The sequence below is a fragment of the Bufo bufo genome, chromosome 2 (genome assembly GCF_905171765.1).
Source record: "Bufo bufo chromosome 2, aBufBuf1.1, whole genome shotgun sequence".
NCBI lineage: Eukaryota > Metazoa > Chordata > Amphibia > Anura > Bufonidae > Bufo > Bufo bufo.
This window is the reverse complement of record NC_053390.1, coordinates 777545789-777559507: the sequence shown is the minus strand read 5'-3', so window position 1 is coordinate 777559507 and position 13719 is coordinate 777545789. Positions and strand designations below refer to the sequence as shown.

The window sequence follows — 13719 nt, the reverse complement described above, 5'->3', positions numbered from 1 at the left end:
GTTGACCTTCTGGAAGGTTCTCCCATCTGCACACAGGATCTGTGGTTCTTGGTCACCTTTCTTACCAAGTGCAGAATGATGGTGAAAATTTTTATGTTGTGCCACAAGATAACAAAATGAATAAAAAAATTAAAGGTCTGAAGACTTTTCAAATGCATTTTATATCACTCCGCTCAGCTCCAGGTCCTCTATAACATGGTGACTGCAGATTGGACAGCATATCCAATGTGACCGGTTTCCTTTAAGAGTCATGTATCAAAGGCAGAAAATCAGTAAATGAAAGAATCAGCTGAAACTTGAAATATCACAAACTCCCGGTGTGAGCTGCCTATGCAACCCCCCAAATGAAAACGATATGAGGAAATGTGCATAAAATGGTGACCTGAGGTTATTTAAAAATTCAGTTTTATAAATGAACCCACAATATGTTTAGCTTCATTAGAGACATTCTATCTAATCATTATAATCTAAAAAAGAAATTCTAGAAGAAAAATGCAATTGTAAAAACATTTGTTTCAACACCTGAGAGACATAATATACAATTTATTGCATTTTTTACAACATAATACATCTCATTGGGCTCATGCACCTGAACATATTTTTTTCCCCGTGCTGTTTGATTTGCGGCCCATATGTTGATCCATTCACTTCAATGGCTCCGCATAAAAAAAAACGGAATTTACTCTGTGTGCATTCCGTTTACGTATGTCTGGATGGCCGTTCCACAAAAAAAAAAAAAATGGAACGTCTTATTATTCGCCATATTACGGACAAGCATAGGACAGTTCTATTATGGGCCAGACGTTCTATTATGGGCCGGTATCCGTGTTTTGCGGATCTGCAATTTGAGGACTGCAAAACAGCCAACCGTCGTGTGCATGAGCCCTTAAAAGTAGGAGAAATAATAAATAATCAAGGCCACAGAAAAGCTTCATTGCCACCAGGTCATCAATGGTCAATGCTACCAGTGAAGACCACCAGATACCCATTTACATCATCTGGGCTGCAGAACAGGTTGGTACAAAAGCAATCATATAATAACTATGTTCTGCTTACTACAGGAGCTAGTGCTTATTGAAAATATACAAAAAAAGTTCTTATTTCCTTCGGCGAAACAACAACTGTAAAGTCCTCCATGCTTTTCATAGGTATTCTCTCATCTAAACAAAACAAAACAAAATTATCAACTGATCTTCAAGCCATAATAATACAATATAAAAGTACAGCATGGGTTTCTTCATCGATTTTATTTGCAATGATTTGCGGCAAAAGTTGTGCAAAACGTTTTCGGCCGTGTCTGGCCTTCGTCACGTATGCACGTATGTACATCCTGGCGGCCATAGGCTCCCATCACTGCACCACATCTCCTTTCCCTCCAGCGGCACAGTGCCTGACAAAGGCCAGACACGGCCGAAAACGTTTGCACAACTTTTGCCGCAAAGTACATTGCAAAATAAAATCGATGAAAGAAACCCACTGCTGTGGTTTATGATTTTGATGATAACGGGGCTGGGAACCCTCTCTACAGCAGAAAAAGGCAGACAGCCACAAAGTTAGGTACAAAACAATGTAAAAGTAGCCATTTTCTATTCTGTTAAACTGTAAAAAAAAAAAAAAAAAGCTTTTAATTCAGTTGCTCCTGCTTCATAACTGCTGTACATCCCATTGTAAAATTTATTTCCCCCTACTATAATATTAGTTAAAGGGATTGTCCAGCTTTATAACCCCTTTAAAATTTGACCAGCACTGCTCTGGTCAAAAGCAACAAAACATAAGAACGCAGGGGGTCATTCATTAAGACCTGCGTTTTAGACGCCGGTCTTAAGAAGCCCTATATCAGGTTGTGGATCCGCCAAAGTTATGAAGAGTCTCCGGCCTCTCCATAACTTCGGCGCATCCAGCGCTAGTTCTAAATGTAAGAACGCTTCTGAGCTGTCTTACATTTAGACCATTTTCTACGCCTAAAACAGGTGTAAAAAATGATGAATGAGACGGGCCTAACGCCTGTTTCCTTCCTCGCCACTTTTTTAGACCTGGCGTGAGTGTGGGAAAAGTCGCAGTTTGTGTTGCAAATAACCCTTGTGCCACAATCTGCGCCAGAAGTACACCCAATATAGACGGATTTCTGGATAATAAATGACCCCCGTAGTTCTGTACTGTTCACTAGAAGAAACATTTAAATAATTTGACTTGTCACACATAAATAACGATTATATGGTTAAGAAAGGAAATAATAATAATAATAATCATCTCTATATAGCGCCAACATATTCCGCAGCGCTTTACAGTTCAGGGGTTCCTGTACAAACAGTCATAAATAGTCAATAGTTACGAGAGGAATGAGGGCCCTACGTGTAAGAGCTTACAATCCCATTTGAATTGTTTTATTGCACCTTTAAAATGTACCCGTACTTATATAAAAAAAAACTTTTGATATGTCAAAGGTTTTAGTCAATGGGGATCTGAGCGCTGAGACCCCCCAGTGATTGCTAAAATGAGGAGATAGAAGTATTCAGTCTCCTTGCTGCTGGAGACGGGCTCATTGGCTTTCTACTATGTCCGTCTTCAGCGCGGTGTCAGCGCTTCTATCTCCCGTTTTAGTATCTCGGGCACCTACTGATCAAAATCTCCGATATGTCGCTACTGGTATACTTTACCCAGGTTTAGTTGAAATGCCCTTTGAACAGTGTTCTGCCTAATGCAGGGTCTGAGAGGTTGGAACAGGACACTGGGACCTCTGTGTTGGCGCGCAGTGCATCAGATTTGCCCAGAGTGCTCCTTTAGCTACTTTCACACTAGCGTTCGGGGCTCCGCTTGTGAGCTCCGTTTGAAGGCTCTCACAAGCGGCCCCGAACCATGAAAAAAAAAAAAAAAAAATTTTTTTTTGTTCATGATAATGCAAACGGATCCGTTTTGACTTTACATTGAAAGTCAATGGGGGACGGATCCGTTTGAAAATTGAGCCATACTGTGTCATCTTCAAGCGGATCCGTCCCCATTGACTTACATTGACATTGACTTAAGTCTGGACGGATCCGTTTGCCTCCGCACGGCCAGGCGGACACCCGAACGCTGCAAGCTGCGTTCAGGTGTCCGCCTGCTGAGCGGAGCGGAGGACAAACTGTGCCAAACTGATGCATTCTGAGCGGATCCGCATCCACTCAGAATGCATTAGGGCTGGACGGATCCGCTCAGAATGCATCAGTTTGGCACAGTTTGTCCTCCGCTACCGCTCAGCAGGCGGACACCAGAACGCAGCTTGCAGCGTTCGGGTGTCCGCCTGGCCGTGCGGTAGGCAAACGGATCCGTCCAGACTTAAGTCAATGTCAATGTAAGTCAATGGGGACGGATCCGTTTGAAGATAACACAGTATGGCTCAATTTTCAAACGGATCCGTCCCCCATTGACGTTCAATGTAAAGTCAAAACGGATCCGTTTTGCATTATCATGAACAAAAAAAAAAAAAAAAAAAATTTTTTTTTTTTTTTTTTTCATGGTAATGCAAACGATCCGTTCTGAACGGATCTAAGCATTTGCATTATAGGTGCGATCCGTCTGTGCAGATACCAGACGGATCTGCACCTAACGCAGGTGTGAAAGTAGCCTTACATGAAATGGATTTACTGGTTTTACATTCACAAAGTTTCATCACTGGAATAGATGGAGAGTTCTGGCAGCTATCTATATATACTTTGTGTTTAAGTTTCTTAACATTTTCAAGAAAAGGAAATGCATTTGTATCCAGTTAGGCAATGCTCTGTGAGCTAAACAGCCTGGATTCAAACTGATACATTGTAACAAACCATCAGTGAGATTTGTGGAGCTGCTGACTACACATTTATACAACTGAATCCACTTCTCAGCGGAGGGCCGGACTAGTGTCCTCATTCACTGACGGCACGGATCGTGAAGATCCTGAAGAACTGAAACATAAGAGGAGGGGAATTCATCACGAATGGAGTGGGATCATCGTACTGGAGTGGGTTGCACCCAATTTATTAAGAAGAACCTCTTCATAAATGAGGCGCTTCTCTTGCTGTCCATGCACCAGAAGACAACATCTACTCCTGTTTGCAAACATCTGAGCTATAAGCCTACGCAATTTCTGTGTAAATTATAAAAACATGCAAGGCAGCGAGGCATCAACCAACATTTGTGACTTTTTAAGGCAAGTTCTCTGGTGTAAAAGAAGTGATAAATTCCCTGATAGTAGATTACAAAATTGTTAAAACCCCTTTAAATCCAAACTTGCTGGGGATCTGTTCCCTCATATACCAGGGACAAACATGTCCTCAATGGCAGAGACTCTAAATGTAGGAATTTGCCATCCCGTGCCAAGTGTGACCGCCATGGCTGGTGAGATGTGTGCATTCTTTGCTCTTCAAAGTAGATGTTGGCATGTCAGGACTCGGAGGCAGGAAACCACAGATTATCGCCTGCTTACAGTACCGTCTAGCGCAGTTATGGCAAACCTTTTAGAGACCGGGTGCCCAAACTGCAGCCCGAAACCTACTTATTTATTACAAAGTGCCAACACAGTAATTTAATATGAATAATAATATCGTATATCGTCCATGTACTTCATTATTTAGCTATAATAGCCTGCCTCCATTCTACGTTCATAGTGCGCCCTGCGCTGATACATGTCAGGAGAAGTCTAAGCCATATTGGTACACCATAGACTTCTTCCAGGGTGCGGGTGCCCACAGAGAGGGCTATGAGTGCCACCTCTGGCACTCGTGCCATAGGTTCGCCACCACTGGTCTAGCGGTAAATGCCCAGGGTTGGTATGACTAAGGATATGGCCACACAGTCAGATTTCTGCAAGGAGGCAGAATATAAAGGACAGATATGATGTCTCCTCTTTTTTGAATTCCCCCCCTGGTTTTGGCTTACAAAACTGCATAAGAAACCTGACCGTGTGGCCGTACCTTAAGGAGACGTCCTGCAAACCATCCAATATTCTCAGCTTGCTGTCAGTGGATGGAAACAATCTTAGTTTCCATCAAAGAATTTAATGGGCGCTGCAGAAACAGTTGAGCATTTTGCCACTCACACACCACTACTGTACAATGGAGATACATACTCCTCTCTACCATGAGCGTCGAAGAGAAAACAGTTCTTCTATACGGGGGTCCCAGAGATAGCTAGGGGCAACAACGAATGACAATGTGGTACAGATATAGCAAGCACCATCTGTACGGACAGCTTTCTCCACGCCACGGTTATACTCTGTCCATACATCTGTATCCATAGTAGTTACAGGGGCTACAACCATGAATATCTACACCAGATATTATACCAGCTTTGTTCTGCTTCAGTCCAGGTAATATTACTATACTGATGCTATTTTCTTGCAAGAAGGCACAAAATTAAATCCTCTTTCAGCTAAGCTGTGGAGAGAAGACACTTCGAGAAGTCCGTTCCGTCACTCCGTCGATTCTACGATCCCGGCTGGGATAACGTGACCTCCTGAATGACTGACTCGTCAATGTAGCTGAACAGAAATAAGAGGAGCTCATCTGGTTGCAATGTTAGAGGAAGGGCCCCACTATAAGTGTACATTGTAGTGCTGCCAATGTGTTACAGTGTACTGCTCTTTGATCTAAGGAAAGAGGGGGCTTCAAACAAAGGAGTGGATGGGTGGAGGTGTGAATAACAACGTTCTACAGATAACATCTTCCTAGACTATGATGAGCTGATAGCGCAAGGTTCAAGTACGCCATAGGTCAACAGAGTGCATGTTCATTCTTGATCACCTTCTGCTCGTTAGCGGCATTTACATTCAGCAATGATCGGGGGCGTATGGGGATGAACGCTACTACGATCAGTCGTCCCCATACCGTTTCATTTCTATTTACACAGGGTGATGTGCTGCTGATGAACACGGATTTTAGGTGCCGCATGAAAGCATTTACTCGTTCACTGGATGATTGGCGGTCTTTTTACACCGGGCAATTGTTGGAAATGAGTGTTTGTACATATGCTTGTCCCCGATATCTGTCCCACGTCTCTGTCTTAAAGGGGTTGTCTCTCACTTCAGCAAATAGCATTTATCATGTAGACAAGGTTAATACCAGGCACTCACTAATGTATTGTGATTGTCCATACTGCCTCCTTTGCTGGCTTGACTCATTTTTCCTTCGCATTAGACACTGCTCATTTCCAGGGGTTACATCCACCGATGCAGCGCAGACATGGCATGGCCGGGAGCTGCTGTGCATGCGCGCCTATGTGCACTCCAGCAGTCCCGGCCACCAGAGATGCGGTGCTTTTCCTATATTGTACGAGCACGACCAACGCTGATAGATTGCAGAGTGGTCCTAACCCCTCCCAGCGTGGTACATGTATAGCCCTGGGAGGGTGTTTAAATATGGCGCTGGCTCTTGAGTGCAACGTACACCATAGCCGGCAGGTCTCTTCTGTTTCAAAGAGCAGAGGCCCACGGCTAATGCCTGCGGCCAGCAGGCATTTAACCCTTTAGAAGCAGGACCACGGCATCTAAATGGACCAACTCCCCCATGCGGCAATTGGGGAAGCCGGTCTAAAGAGACCCAGCGTATTAGAGATGCAGTTCCTATGGAGGCCTGAAGGTGGCAGGCCAACATAGGATAACTGCAAATTAAGCCAGTCATTTCAGTATTAAAACACAAAAGACCTATACATATGTTGTATTGTTGTAACCATACTGACCCAGAGAATAAAGGGCCCAGGTCACTTTGGCTGTATAGGGAAGGCCGTAGGGACAAAACCCATAAAACTGTTGTGGAATTCAGCTTTTTGCCCTATTCCACCGCATTTGGAATTTTTTTTCCCCGCTTCCCACTACTATTGTATGCCATATTAAATGGTGGCATTAGAAAGTACAACTAGTCCTGCAAAAAACAAGCCAGCCTACGGCTATGTAAACTGAAAAAATAAAAAGGTTATGGCTCCATTAAGACAGGGAAGAAAATGAAAACGCTAAATCGAAGAAACCTCTGTATCCAAGGGGCTAATGCATCAATACTAACCAATGCTATTTATCCACTCACCAGTGTCTTTCCTCGGCGTGGACTTCCACTTCCATCTCTCCATGGTGGTCAGGTCCCAGGTTCCAGTAAGAGAGCGTTCTTCCACCAATCTCACAGACCCCAGTCCTTTAAGAAGAAGCTAACATAAAACATAATTTAGTATGCAAGTCCCAATATGAACAATCAGGCAATGAAACCGAATAGACAAAAAAGTGCCAGTCATACTGGAATAGACTTAGAGCTCCCAGTTTAGAAAACCCATCTTCATTCACCATAGAGGGTGGGTTCACCAGAATGGAGAGCAGTTACAGAGATCATCTCTGGTGCTTAAGGACCTGTCTTGTCCTGCTTTATACAACGACCAATCCACTCGTAAGGACACTGTGTAATGCTTCATTTTGCCATGTGGTGGCGTTGCAGAGAAACCGAATGCTTACTGCCAGGTTTCCCACAGATAACAGCAGATTGCTGGGGGTTACAGCAGGGGGGAAACTTATGATCTGTGACAGGTGCCCCTATGCCTAAAATTTGTCCCACTTCTGTCATTATGTTGTTCTCCTGTGTACTGTGCAGCGACAGAAGATTTTCAAAACTTCTCAAAAATAAACTTTTAGGTGATTTTAGCCTATGAGGAAATGGTTAATTGTCCATATGCTTTCCAAAAGTAATACTGACAAGTGTGATGGGGGGAATAATTACAACCATCTGTCATGTTGACGAATCAAACTGTGCTATGACAGCAGATACACACACACGACTGTAAGGAGGCATCTCAAGACTTCAACAGAATGGAGATCCGATGTCAAGACTTATACCAGCACTAGAGGTTACTGTCTCCACTAGAGGGACATATAGACATCATCCAGCAGAGATCGGCAACCTCCGGCACTCCAGCTGTTGTGAAACTACAACTCCCAGCATGCGCACTTACTCGGTTGTTCTTGTAGCTCCCATAAAAGTTAAAAGGATGATTCTGGGAGTTGTAGTTTCTGAAAAGCTGGAGTGCCAATGTTTGCTAAGGCTACTTTCACACTAGCGTTTTGGCTTTCCGTATGCGAGATGCGTTCAGGGCTCTCACAAGCGGTCCAAAATGGATCAGTTTTGCCCTAATGCATTCTGAATGGAAAAGGATCCGCTCAGAATGCATCAGTTTGCCTCCGTTCTGTCTCCACTCCGCTTTGGTGTCCGTCTGATGAAACTGAGCCAAACGGATCCGTTCTGACACACAATGTAAGTCAATGGTTTTCTCTGACACAATAGAAAACGGATCCGTCCCCCATTGACTTTCAATAGTGTTCAAAACGGATCCGTCTAGGCCATGTTACAGATAATACAAACGGATCCGTTCTGAACGGATTCAGACGGTTGTATTATCTGAATGGATCTGTCTATGCAGATCCGTGAAGGATCCGCACCAAACGATAGTGTGAAAGTAGCCTAATCCGGGAGGTCTCATGTTCAGGACCACCACTGCATCACCTTCTAAAAGGAAAGCCGCTGCAAATATTTGGTGGTCTGAACATAAATCACATACTTCACGGTCATCCCTTTTTTTTTTACCCTGAAGAGGTCTCTGCCCCAGACAATAACAGTTGATCCACAGGGGTTATGGCCCTTTCACACGGCCTGAGGACAATTGTCAGTAACAAGCATTCATCTGAATGCTCCTCGTACCAAAAAACGCTGCTCTGCAGTCTCAGTTTCCTTTTTACTCACACTAAGGGTCCATTCATACGTCCGTATGTGTTTTGCGAATCCGTAAAACACGGACACCGGCAATGTGCGTTCCGCATTTTGCGGACCGCACATCGCTGGCACTCTCATAAAAAATGCCTTTTCTTGTCCGCAATTACAAATATGCAGTCTTTTTTTTTTTCTGTATAGAGCGGACATGCTCTAGTAGCACCCTGTGGATTTTCGGTCTTTCCCATCAGACTAGGAGCTGACGGGCACCTTATCTCTGCTCTCTGACCTCCTAAACACTCAGTATAGATCTTACTGATAAGAATGTAGCTTAAAGTGGTTCTGCAGTTTGTTTAAACTTCTCAAACAGCTGATCGGCGGGGGTCCCGGGTGTCGAGACTATAAGTGGGGTGTGGTTTGAAATATAGGGGTGCACCTGCGTAGATGGGGCTCACAAATGTCCTGCGATACTGGATATACGTGTTGGTAAGTATGCTGTGGAGAAGACACCTATCGATGGCCATAAACAATGTTAGTCCATAGCTTAGTGACGTACATGAGGGATTTCATTAATGACGCGATATTGGAGAATATCACCTAGTATTCTCCCAAAGGCAGATACACGAATTATCCCTCAGTGAAGAAGGGATTGGCAGAACAAAGAGCAGCCTTACATAAGAAGTCTCCGCAGCTCTGCACGGTGGACGCCTTCTGCTGCTGCAGCAGATTTCAGAGACTGTTCGGCAGATTGTCCGACATGTTCGTTGGATGAAATCCTGTCGCATTTGCATAGTTTACATGTGCAGCGCTGAGACAGACAGGCTCCTTCTACCTTGAAGTCAATTTTAACAGGTTTTTTGTTATTCTCGAGATCTGTTCACATATCCTTTTGTTGGAAGAATACATGGGGGAGAAGTACCACCTCTGGCAGAAGTCATTATACAGGCAATCAGTGGCAGCGATCACCAATAGGCTACCACTGTTATATACAAATGCACACCGTTTTATTATTGTATGTCTCTATATAGGAAAGTACCTAATACAGTGGCCTGTGGTTTGTTACAATCATGCTATTTTACAGGGGAGTAACAATGGGGCCCCATAGCAAAACTACATCATAGCCATATTCAGCAGCATTTGTAAAAGATGATTATTTTGGTACACGCTGTCCCTGTCAGGGATAATGCACACAGTGATGTCACAATAGTAGGGATTATGTGCAAAGTGATGTCACAGTACAGGGATAATGTACACAGTGATGTCACAGTACAGGGGTTTTGCACACAATGATGTTACAGTAAAGGGATAATGTACACAGTGATGTCACAGTACAGGGATAATGCACACAGTGATGTCACAGTACAGGGATAATGCACACAGTGATGTCACAGTACAGGGATAATGTACACAGTGATGTCACAGTACAGGGATAATGTACACAGTGATGTCACAGTACAGGGGTTTTGCACACAATGATGTTACAGTAAAGGGATAATGCATACATTGATGTCACAGTACAGGGATAATGCACACAGTGATGTCACAGTACAGGGATAATGCACACAGTGATGTCACAGTACAGGGATAATGTACACAGTGATGTCACAGTACAGGGATAATGTACACAGTGATGTCACAGTACAGGGATAATGTACACAGTGATGTCACAGTACAGGGATAATGTACACAGTGATGTCACAGTACAGGGATAATGTATACAGTGATGTCACAGTACAGGGATAATGTACACAGTGATGTCACAGTACAGGGGTTTTGCACACAATGATGTTACAGTAAAGGGATAATGCATACATTGATGTCACAGTACAGGGATAATGTACACAGTGATGTCACAGTACAGGGATAATGTATACAGTGATGTCACAGTACAGGGATAATGTACACAGTGATGTCACAGTACAGGGGTTTTGCACACAATGATGTTACAGTAAAGGGATAATGCATACATTGATGTCACAGTACAGGGATAATGTTCACAGTGATGTCACAGTACAGGGATAATGTACACAGTGATGTCACAGTACAGGGATAATGCACACAGTGATGTCACAGTACAGGGATAATGCACACAGTGATGTCACAGTACAGGGATAATGTACACAGTGATGTCACAGTACAGGGATAATGCACACAGTGATGTCACAGTACAGGGATAATGTACACAGTGATGTCACAGTACAGGGATAATGTACACAGTGATGTCACAGTACAGGGATAATGTACACAGTGATGTCACAGTACAGGGATAATGTACACAGTGATGTCACAGTACAGGGGTTTTGCACACAGTGATGTCACAGTACAGGGATAATGTACACAGTGATGTCACAGTACAGAGATAATGTACACAGTGATGTCACAGTACAGAGATAATGTACACAGTGATGTCACAGTACAGGGATAATGTACACAGTGATGTCACAGTACAGGGGTTTTGCACACAATGATGTTACAGTAAAGGGATAATGTACACAGTGATGTCACAGTACAGGGATAATGCACACAGTGATGTCACAGTACAGGGATAATGCACACAGTGATGTCACAGTACAGGGATAATGTACACAGTGATGTCACAGTACAGGGATAATGTACACAGTGATGTCACAGTACAGGGGTTTTGCACACAATGATGTTACAGTAAAGGGATAATGCATACATTGATGTCACAGTACAGGGATAATGCACACAGTGATGTCACAGTACAGGGATAATGCACACAGTGATGTCACAGTACAGGATAATGCACACAGTGATGTCACAGTACAGGGATAATGTACACAGTGATGTCACAGTACAGGGATAATGTACACAGTGATGTCACAGTACAGGGATAATGTACACAGTGATGTCACAGTACAGGGATAATGTATACAGTGATGTCACAGTACAGGGATAATGTACACAGTGATGTCACAGTACAGGGGTTTTGCACACAATGATGTTACAGTAAAGGGATAATGCATACATTGATGTCACAGTACAGGGATAATGTTCACAGTGATGTCACAGTACAGGGATAATGTACACAGTGATGTCACAGTACAGGGATAATGCACACAGTGATGTCACAGTACAGGGATAATGCACACAGTGATGTCACAGTACAGGGATAATGTACACAGTGATGTCACAGTACAGGGATAATGCACACAGTGATGTCACAGTACAGGGATAATGTACACAGTGATGTCACAGTACAGGGATAATGTACACAGTGATGTCACAGTACAGGGATAATGTACACAGTGATGTCACAGTACAGTGATAATGTACACAGTGATGTCACAGTAAAGGGATAATGCATACAGTGATGTCACAGTAAAGGGATAATGCATACAGTGATGTCACAGTATAGGGATAATGCACACAATGATGTTACAATAATATGATTATGTGCACAGTGATGTCACATTAGTTGGATTATGTGCACATTTATGTCAATGTACAGGGGTAATTCACACAGTTATGTCGCAATTGTGGGATAATGTGCACAGGGATACAGTGATGTCTTAATACATGGATAATGCACATAGTGAAGTCAAAGCACAGGGATACCAATTAAAATAGCACTACATTCAATTTTCCATCATCCATAGTCATCACCATTACTTAGCTGCTATGTCTCCTACTCTGATAGTTACGCTGAAGTCAGGTGAACGGGGCCTATGGACATGTATGTTCAGCACACGCACTGGGAGCTTGCCCTAAGTATACAGAGACGGTACTCCAGAAATGTTATGTGAACAGAGCCTTACTCTACTACAGTGTGCACTATATGCAGACCAATAAACGGAGAACAATTTCACCAACACCAGGTGTTAGAATATTTCCCGCAGGGCTTCGGATTTTACCTGTTTTTCCCAAAGTCCACCATGTACTTTCATACAAACATCAATAACCAAAGACAATCTGTCGAAATTGTTGAGTGTGATTTTCTATATTTTATAACCTAAAGTTTATAGTACAATAGGCCACTCAATACCCAATAGGCACTCAAGAACACAGCAACTTTATTTTTTTATTTCATTTTCAGATTTTAAAAGCCATAACTTTTTTATTTTTTCATCGAGATACTCATATGAGGGCTTGTCTTATGCTGGATGAGTTGTATTTTTTGAATGCCACTATTCTAGATTACCTCATGTATTGTATAACTTTTATTTAAAAAAACATTTATGCTGCTCACTGCGCAGTTAAAATGACATTAACTTTATTCTGCGGGTCAGTATGATTATATAGATACCAAATTCATATGTAAAACATTACTTTGTATTGCCATATTGTAACTTTTTTCATTTTCTGCCAACGGAACTGTGTGAGGGCTTGTTTTTTAGTGGGCTGTCGTTTTTATAAATTTTTTGACATTGTCTTTTCTTTTTGTTTACGTTATTCACCGTGAGGGTTAAATAATTAGATGATTCAATAGATTGGGTCGTTACGCATGCAGTGATACCAACTATGGCTTATACACTGCGTGCAGAATTATTAGGCAAATGAGTATTTTGACCACATCATCCTCTTTATGCATGTTGTCTTACTCCAAGCTGTATAGGCTCGAAAGCCTACTACCAATTAAGCATATTAGGTGATGTGCATCTCTGTAATGAGAAGGGGTGTGGTCTAATGACATCAACACCCTATATCAGGTGTGCATAATTATTAGGCAACTTCCTTTCCTTTGGCAAAATGGGTCAAAAGAAGGACTTGACAGGCTCAGAAAAGTCAAAAATAGTGAGATATCTTGCAGAGGGATGCAGCACTCTTAAAATTGCAAAGCTTCTGAAGCGTGATCATCGAACAATCAAGCGTTTCATTCCAAATAGTCAACAGGGTCGCAAGAAGCGTGTGGAAAAACCAAGGCGCAAAATAACTGCCCATGAACTGAGAAAAGTCAAGCGTGCAGCTGCCAAGATGCCACTTGCCACCAGTTTGGCCATATTTCAGAGCTGCAACATCACTGGAGTGCCCAAAAGCACAAGGTGTGCAATACTCAGAGACA

General features: G+C 42.8%; 1 protein-coding gene across 2 annotated transcripts in view; it reads right to left on the bottom strand.

Annotated features, from left to right (window-relative positions):
• Positions 1 to 607: 607 nt before the first annotated feature.
• Positions 608 to 13719, bottom strand: part of MAN2B2 (mannosidase alpha class 2B member 2) — a 61294-nt gene continuing 48182 nt past the window's right edge. Inside the window, exons 18-19 of one of the 2 annotated variants that reach the window (XM_040419118.1) lie at positions 7035 to 7152; positions 608 to 1160 (exon numbers count right to left, since the gene is read on the bottom strand). In XM_040419118.1, the coding sequence (XP_040275052.1) occupies positions 1072 to 1160; positions 7035 to 7152 (207 nt within the window). In that variant the 3' untranslated portion in view covers positions 608 to 1071. The remainder of the gene's footprint in view (positions 1161 to 7034; positions 7153 to 13719) is intronic. The other variant, XR_005776409.1, reaches the window with a different exon arrangement.